The following is an 8,470-nucleotide window of genomic DNA, read 5'->3' on the forward strand; positions in this document are numbered from 1 at the left end:
AGATGCAAATATTTACATGGCGACGTCACTGCTGAGTCTCGTTGCCATGGTGAGAGCTAAATAGAGCACACCTCATTGTAGCACACAGGCTCGGGAATCTACGTCACGGTGTGTTGCGGTCGACTGTGGACAAAACAAATATTAAATATATAGAATCTATATTTGTACATTGTTGGTGCTGTGTAATATTCTGGGATGCAGTAGAGTATTGAGACAGATGTATATAATTAAGAAAGATGCGGGACATTAGAACAGAAAGTGAGCCCGGCTAGGACAACAACGCACTGCTTTGACCAATTCCTAGTGGTGGTAAGCTTATTATCCAAGATCGCCATCTAGCGGTCACATAACCTAATAGCATGTTACTTGCTACCCACGGCCAAAAGGTCAAGCATTTGTCCTTTTGATTATTTGATGTAATTTAATATTAGATAATATATTTATTATATAGTTAATATATTTATATTTAATATATATTCTTGTCACGTCTGTGTTTTTAAGCCAGTTTGCTTACTTCATTTGTTGTATTATTCTGATCAGATATCCAATCGCTCAAACCACTTCAGAAGGTGATCTGACATGCATTCCAGATGAAACCTTTTTTTAGACAAAATTACTATATACAAAATAAATTATGACCTGGAAAAAATCTGCCCTGCGCCTGAAACATCTGTAGGTGCACTTTTACAGCCAAAATTCTATTAAAAACATGTTTACTATAAGCATAAACATGTTCTGGCTTTTCAGGTCTGTAGCCAGGAGAGTTCGGAAGACCCAACCGCTCATTTGTCCTACTTTGACTTCTATGCCATCATAAATAATGAAAATAATCCATCGAAAAAGGCTTTAAGACCAAACGGAATCCTCTGTTGGCTGTTGCTTCAGTGGGACTGGGACAATAATCTAATGTAAGAGAAGTCTTCTTTCACTACTGTATTGTTTTTAAACAGAGAAAACATTTTACAGCGAAATTTAATTCTAAATCTTGGACCTTATTTCTGAAAAAACTTGAGCAATAATATTAAATAATACCATGTTATAATAATACCATATTAAAACCATATTAAATAAATTTGAGTATATTTTGGCTATTGTTGATATCCAAGAATATTCAAATGTACTTTTTTTTTTTCCAAAGAGGCTATTGTTTTTTTATTATTATTATTATTATTATTATTATTATTATGTTTTAATGATTTTTTTATTGAAATGGCCAAATTGTGAATGAGGACAGTTAAATGTGCTGTCTAATAAATGATGGTGGGCTACAGTTTTTTTGTTGTTTTTTTTTTTACTTTTTTCTAATGATATATGATGTAATATATTTGAATTTTAAAAAAGTCTTGTTTTAATTTTTTATTGCAATTTTTTAGGAAATATTTTTAGTACATTAAAGTGTGGTTATTATGACATCTGACTAGTTGACCCCCCCGCCCCCCACTAAAATGCAGTATTTAAATCTCATAGTTAAATAGAAACTGAGGCGTATAACTGCAAAAAGGTCCACTTTTTGAGAAAAAAGGGTACCACCTCTTTTACCAGGCTGGCTACGGGCCTGACATAAGGCATTTCAACAAAATCGGATTAATTTACACCACTTACAATGAAACATTTAAATTCAGATAACTTTAAGCTTAATTTTTAAATTTAAATTTAAGGTTACATTAAATTTGAAACGACAATTTCTAAACCATTCTCAGATGGGAAAGGGGGCCAATTTAAAGGTTACCATGGGCCGAACCCTAGTTTGGGCATTTCTGAATTAAGCCGAGGGATCTTCCAAAAACATCCCAGACAATAGTAAGAACTATTATTAAAAGAAAATGTTTTATTTCTTTAAGATAAAAAGAAAAATGAACAGAAAATAGAGAACAAATAACCTTAAATGAAATAATGACAGAAACTGAACATAAAAAAAAAACATTGAAACATTAAAGCACTTGATAAACAGTAGTCTACTAATCATAAAACAATGTAGGCTAAATTATTAAATCCCATTATGGAACTTGTAAATTATAAGGTTTTTACTCTTACAGAAACAGACAAAGTAAACAAAAATGGAGGACAATGATTTAAAAGTTATTTGAAAACCATTAAACTTAATGGAAAAAAAAAGTGAAGTCCACTAAAGATGCTGACTTGATCTTGACCAATACATGTTCTAAAAGACAACAAAACAAATTTTATCCAAATCCATCATTATAATGTACAATACATCTTGTAGTAGTACTACAACAGTACTAAACTTGTGTATTATCAGGTTTTTTAACTCTACGCACCACCACCCTGCTCCTGCGTCCCTGTCTTGTTCCAGAGTCCACTGGATTTGTGTCTCCTTCAGGATGTGCTCGAGGAGGTGAGTGACTCCTGCCGCTCCGAGCTTCATCCACAAACAACTCTATGCCTTCAAACTTAGTGGTCAGCTCTGCTAGTCTTTCTTTCAAGGAGTTAAATTCCTTGTAGAGGTCGTTTAGAGCTTCAGATAATGGCTGGATCCTGAAAAGACAACAATACAGTTCAGTCCTTTTGTATAATAATAATATCTGCAGAATAATCAAGATAAAAATTATACGTGTATCTCCTTATCGTCATAAAGAAAGTCAGCTTTTGTTGAAATTGCATTTATTATACCTTCCATAGTCTGGTAACACGGTGTTGTGGTCATTCAGGAGAAGGTCTTTGACTTGGGTCATGATGGCATATTTCCAGTTATCCAAGACTAAGGTGAGATTGGCACATCCTCTCAAGTTCACTTTCTCAGCTGAAAAATAGGGGGGGGGGATATTTATTTTCAGTCAAAAAACTGCCAGATGTTAATCGATTTGCAATTAATAAATTCAAATATTTCAGAATTGTATGATTTTATTTATACTTGTTTCACCAAATAAAATTTGCCAACAGTTATATAACATTAAAGCAAAATAGTAGCTTCTGCTGTACATATGCTATGTTTCACCTTCAGCTGTGACAAATATCCTTACAGAATTTTTAAAATGCTGTCTGATTGTTATAAATTAAAGTTATTTGTCAAACATAAAATGGAGAAAAGAAATCAGTCTTTAGGAAAATATTACAGAGTGTGAAGCAATAATATACAGCAATAATATAATATAAGACTATAATAAAATAGTTGACTACCTAAAAAGTGAGTAAACTTGTTAAAATTATTAATTAAATGAACTGTGCATAATTATAAAAAAATAAAATCAAGTTAGCATGACAGTTTCTTTTTTTTATATAATCTTTTTATTGTTTTTAGCATAAGAAATAATCAATAACCTAAACAGAAAAAAAACAACATAAAAAAAATAAAAATAAAAAATAAGGGGGGGTTACAAAGGCCATTTTTTAAATACACAAATAGTCAGACACAACATAATACAACATCCTCCAGAAAGCATAAGAAAATAAATAGAATTAAATGTGAAACAAAAATAATTTACAGAGAAATGCAAAGGCTCCACAATTCGACTTACTCCGGACCAATCTCATTTATAAAGAGTTACAAGTCAGCATTACTGATATAAAACATAATTGGGCTCCAGATTTTTAAAAATGTGTTTAGTTTGTTTGCCATCCCATATTGCATTTCCTCCATAGGCAACACGTAACTTAAGCTCCTAACCCAAATTTCGAAGACAGGCACATAATCTGACTTCCAATTTTGTAATATTATTTTCTTTGCTAATATCATACACAAAGATACTGCCTGTGACATATATTTATCTCCTATTTCTGAGGTGTCACCGAAAATGCCCAATTTTGGATCTGGTGCCAGACTTATTTAACATAACAGTTTCAAGTTACCACAGGTTTTCAACTTTAGGGATTTATTGAAAATTGTATTAATAAGTAAAGTAACTAATTCCTTTCACAGTTTTCAAGTTAATATTCTGTAAAATCTTTTAAATTTACTTCTTAAATGATTATATTTCACAATAATAAATAATTTATAACAATCAGATTTCAAAATGCATCACAGTAGCTTTTACTGCACGGTATTCTCCTGTAAAACTTTCAAAATGTTATATCTGTAAATATTGGGTATGGGGAATATTATACAAAACCCAGAAAGGTAAATATTTCCATCAATGTCCTGCAAAATCTTTTCCAAGTTCATTTCAAGCATCATTTTCATTTCACATAACTACAATTTGCATAAATAAATGCACTGACAGGAAAATAGCAGCATGCAGTATTTCACCTTCAGCTTTGTAGTCCCACTCTACAGTCTTCCTTGAGCTCTTCTGAGCAGCTCCCAGCACAAAAAATAACAGCAGGAGGCAATTCATTCCTCTGTACAAACAATACAATTCATACACATAAAAACATTTGGGATTATTTTGTCTAAAATATATATATATCAATGCCACAAATGTGCTCTTTCCTGGCAGGGGTCTGAGAAAAACACTCAAATATCATAAAATAGCACCAAAATGTCTTTCAGCTTCTTATATATTATCCCGACTAAATCCCTCCCAGTTGTCAGGGTTGTGTCTGAAAGTGGAGTTATATTTCAGTGCTTTACTTACTTTGTCACATTTTCTTTTCTTAGACCAAAACCTTCCATAAATTACGGACCCATCTGCTTTTCATAATGTAAAGTTGAAGGCAAAATTATGAACCCTATTATTACATAGTATTTTTTTAATTGAGCAAATATTCAAATAGCGCAGTTTAATGATTTTGTAAACACATTTTTAGCATAATTTATGTAACTAAATTCTAAAAACTAATTTATTTAGTTTCGATGACTAAATGATGATTTTACTATAGACGTTTTGCAAGACACAAGTTTTTTGTACAATAAAGTTAGTTCAATTAGGCAAGCTATTGAACAACAATAGTTTGTTCTTTAGCCAATCACAAAATACTTTCTTAAAGATTCTAATAAAATTGACCTAAAATTCAAATTAAATTGAAAACTGCTTTAATTCTAGCTAAACTAAAATAAATGACTTTCTCCAAAAAAATATTAATAATACACTGTAAAATCCAACAGTCAACTTTATCAAATTAAATGTGTGGTTAACTTAAAATTTACTGAAAGTCTACTCATTTGAAAAGAGTTTTGAACTCAGCATTGAAGGTAAGGAGTTTATTAAATGCCTCATTACTTTAACCTAAATGGAGTAAGTTCACAGTACTCATACAGTAAAGTTTTTTAACTTAAATTGTTTGTTGAAATCGGTTTCCTCAAGCGGTTTGAGTTGCCTTAACTTGTTTGGTTTTACAGTACTCAGTTGGTTTGAGTTCTCTTCATTTATTGGGTTTTACTGTGCTCAAATTGCGTTGTTTACTCAAATGGATTAAGTTCACAGTACTCATTAGGATTAGTTTTTAAACTTAAATGGTTTGTTGCAATCGGTTTCCTCAAATAGTTTGAGTTACCTTAACTTTTTGGGTTTTACAGTGTAGGAAATACTTGAGCTTGCCCAAAAATGCAGCCCTTCTATAAAAAAGATAACTGGAAAAGAATTGGACTAATCATTTATTACATTATACCTTGTGAAAATACTAAAAATTATTCCAACTACTGACAAATACTTAATTCAAATACTTTTTAGAAAGTAGCAGAAAAGCCATAACTTGAAATTGGTTTCAGGTTGATCCTTCAACAAGGGCTCAATGGATAGGAATTGTAAAGGAAGTACTCTGTATGAAGAGATTGGCGTTTAATCTAAGGCAGGGGTAGGGAACCTATGGCTCGGGAGCCACGTGTGGCTCTTTGACCAAATATATGTGTCTCCCTTCAATAAAAAATGTAAACTGTCACTAAAAATCTGTTTCCTATTGAAAATACAATTAAAATGACCTTTTTATAGTATATTTTCACAACGAAATGAATAAGAATAAAAATAAAATGACATTTCAATGTGCATGTGCAGCTCTGTGGATTAACTTGAATCGGACACCAACAAAGGTTATGCAACTTACATTTCTATGGTAACTTTGCGCACGTAAGTTTAAACAACATTCATGAGTGCTGATGGCGAGAAGAAAAACATTCTATAAATTATCCATCCTTAATACATGGACTTGCTCAACGTGATGCTTATATACCCATAATGTCTCTCTAAAAAATGCATTTGCCAAAAAATAAAAAAATTAAAAATTCAGAAATGCCCAAAAAAGGTTCCTGATCTCTGATCAAAGACTTGATTCAAAAAAGTGAAACAAGTATTGGCAAAAATGGACTATGTCATTGTAAACAATATGTGATAATGTACTTCAAATGTATTATGATTTTGTAACCCATATGACAAAATAAATTAAAAAATAAAATATTAATATAAAATAATAGGAAACACTGTGCACAAGTCCTTGCTCTGTTAAACAACACTTGGTAAAATATTTAATAAAGAATTAACATTTCATAGGATAATTGTGTAAATACAATCTATTAAATCAGATAAAAAAACAAGATAATAATTCAGCTAGATACTCACAGAATCAAGGAACAAATGTGAAATCCTTGCAATCATCTAAGAAAAAATATGCTTTTAAATTAATTTTACAAAAACATTTATGATATATAAAGTTTTCACAGCATACTTACAGTATCAGACTTGACTAACAAACTGACAGCGATAACAACATGCCAGTCACCTCTCCTAAAAAAAGTTCAAAGGTAAAGACAGAAGTAATAAATAAAAATGTCAGAAGTCTGTGGAAGGGTCAATATCTCCTCCATGAAACTGGTCATCAATTTTGTAGAGGGAGGATTAAGGAAGGGTAAAGGGTTAAAGTCGGAGGAATAGATATGATCCAGATGTGTCTGAGGTTACAGATTTAACTTCTGAGAGCTTCAGGTGAGGTGTTTGATGTCAAGCTCACTCTACCTCAGCATTCCTGCGACTCACATATGCCACACATATGAGGTTCTTCTGATTGGCTGGAGACAAAATGTTGCATTCTTCCACCTTTATATACAAGAATCATACATGTAAAATTGAATGGAGATATTTTTTAAAAGATATAGATGTGCTTCTGCATTTATCCATTACAAGAAGCCCCGTTGCATCGCACATCTCCAATTAAATATTATTAATTCAGAAATTTTGATAACACCACAACCACCAACCTAACCCGTTGATACAAGGCAGGATGGATCCATGCTTTCATGTTGTTGACGTCAAATTCTGACCCTACCATCCGAATGTTGCAGCAGAAATAGAGACTCAGACTAGGCAACGTTTTTACAATCTTCTTTTCTTCAATTTCGGTGAGCCTGTGTGAATTGTAGCCTCAGTTTCCTGTTCTTAGCTGACAGCAGTGGCACCCGGTGTGGTCTTGTGCTGCTGTAGCCCATCCGCCTCAGACCAGCCTGTCTGGCATCAACAACCATGCCACGTTCGTATTCACTTAAATCACCTTTCTTCCCCATTCTAGTGCTCGGTTTGAACTGCAGCAGATCGTCTTCACCATGCCTACATGCCTTAATGCATAGAGTTTCTGCCATGTGATTGGCTGATTACAAATTTGCATTAAAAAGTAGTTGGACAGGTGTACCTAATAAAGTGGCCAGTAAGTGTATGTGACCCTTATTGAAAAATTATGGCTAATGTGATGTCTGTAATATACATACAATTTACCACCATCATTCTTATGATTTTCAGAATAACATAGCAAAGCGGAATAAATGACATGCGACATCAGTAGAAACTCCATTTCATAATATTATTTTATTAAAATTTAGAAACTATTGTCAATATAAATCTGGATAACCAGATTAATAGTATTTGTTTTAGCTAACAGGGCCTTTACTTTTAGGTCTCATCTTTATTGTCTTCATTTAAATTCACAATTAATGGAAGGACAATTTTATAACAGTCGATATTCTTTGTATAGGATAGCACAGGGCCCTATCTCCTCTTCACTACTAAGGAAATGAACCATAAGGACAAAAACTGAAACTATTGTTTGTGCAAATCTGGAAAACCAGGTTAATGATTTTTTTGTTAACAATCTGGCTAATCGGTGAATTTAATGGAAGGTCAAAAGTAGATGTCTACATTTCTGCCGCTGTACCGTGGGACCCAACCAGAATTCTTGCGCGGTATCAGTTGGTAACTCTGGTGTAATTTGAACGGGAGCGGGCTTAACAATATAGCACAACATAGAAAGAGAGCACGCATCCGCAGTGGAGCTGTATGTGTGTGTGTGTGTGTGTGAATGAGAAAGCACACATCCGTCGTGGTGCAATGTGTCGCTTGTTATAGGCTGTAGCATCTTGTTATACTCTGTAGCATCCAGCTGGGTGTTTTTAGGAGGCATATTTAAATCCTTATACATTTTACATTCTTCCTTGGCCCAATATGTACCTGCCTTGTGTATATAAGTAATGCTTATATGATACTGTATATAAAACACAATCGGTAGGTGTCAAATATATTTAGTGGATATGTTTGTTAATCTGACTTCGAAAGAGTCAGTGCCTCACCAGCCACAAACCTTACCGCACATAACG

At 32.9% G+C, this 8,470-nt stretch overlaps 1 protein-coding gene and 1 long non-coding RNA gene across 4 annotated transcripts; one reads left to right on the forward strand and one right to left on the reverse strand.

Annotated features, from left to right (window-relative positions):
- The first annotated feature begins 55 nt into the window (after positions 1-55).
- LOC147834527 (uncharacterized) lies at positions 56-3,281 on the forward strand. The gene is made up of 4 exons (XR_015504460.1): positions 56-309; positions 541-672; positions 748-908; positions 2,261-3,281. It is a non-coding gene; the product is annotated as an uncharacterized LOC147834527 (long non-coding RNA).
- Positions 1,809-6,844, reverse strand: LOC147834528 (uncharacterized). Of its 3 annotated transcripts, none has more exons than XM_087276835.1 (4): positions 6,450-6,844; positions 4,205-4,296; positions 2,632-2,761; positions 1,809-2,496 (listed from the first exon to the last, which is right to left on the reverse strand). In XM_087276835.1, exons 2-4 carry the CDS (start codon positions 4,290-4,292, stop codon positions 2,241-2,243), a joined length of 474 nt encoding a protein of 157 aa, XP_087132961.1. In that variant the 5' UTR covers positions 4,293-4,296; positions 6,450-6,844; the 3' UTR covers positions 1,809-2,240. The 3 variants fall into 3 exon arrangements, with proteins under 3 accessions (XP_087132961.1, XP_087132962.1, XP_087132960.1); XM_087276836.1 differs by lacking the exon at positions 6,450-6,844 and having other exon boundaries at positions 1,809-2,161; positions 2,280-2,496; positions 4,205-4,430; XM_087276834.1 differs by lacking the exon at positions 6,450-6,844 and having other exon boundaries at positions 4,205-4,430.
- Positions 6,845-8,470: the final 1,626 nt, after the last annotated feature.

The sequence above is a fragment of the Danio rerio genome, chromosome 12 (genome assembly GCF_052040795.2).
Source record: "Danio rerio strain M-AB ecotype USA chromosome 12, GRCz13ab, whole genome shotgun sequence".
Lineage (NCBI taxonomy): Eukaryota > Metazoa > Chordata > Actinopteri > Cypriniformes > Danionidae > Danio > Danio rerio.

Excerpts from the sequence above, each read along its gene's own strand:
- LOC147834528 (XM_087276835.1), bottom strand. The coding sequence starts at position 4,292 with ATGAATTGCCTCCTGCTGTTATTTTTTGTGCTGGGAGCTGCTCAGAAG. Across the intron at positions 2,762-4,204 it reads GTGGGACTACAAAGCTGAAG|CTGAGAAAGTGAACTTGAGA; the intron begins GTGAAATACTGC and ends CCTATTTTTCAG. Across the intron at positions 2,497-2,631 it reads GTGTTACCAGACTATGGAAG|GATCCAGCCATTATCTGAAG; the intron begins GTATAATAAATG and ends TTGTCTTTTCAG.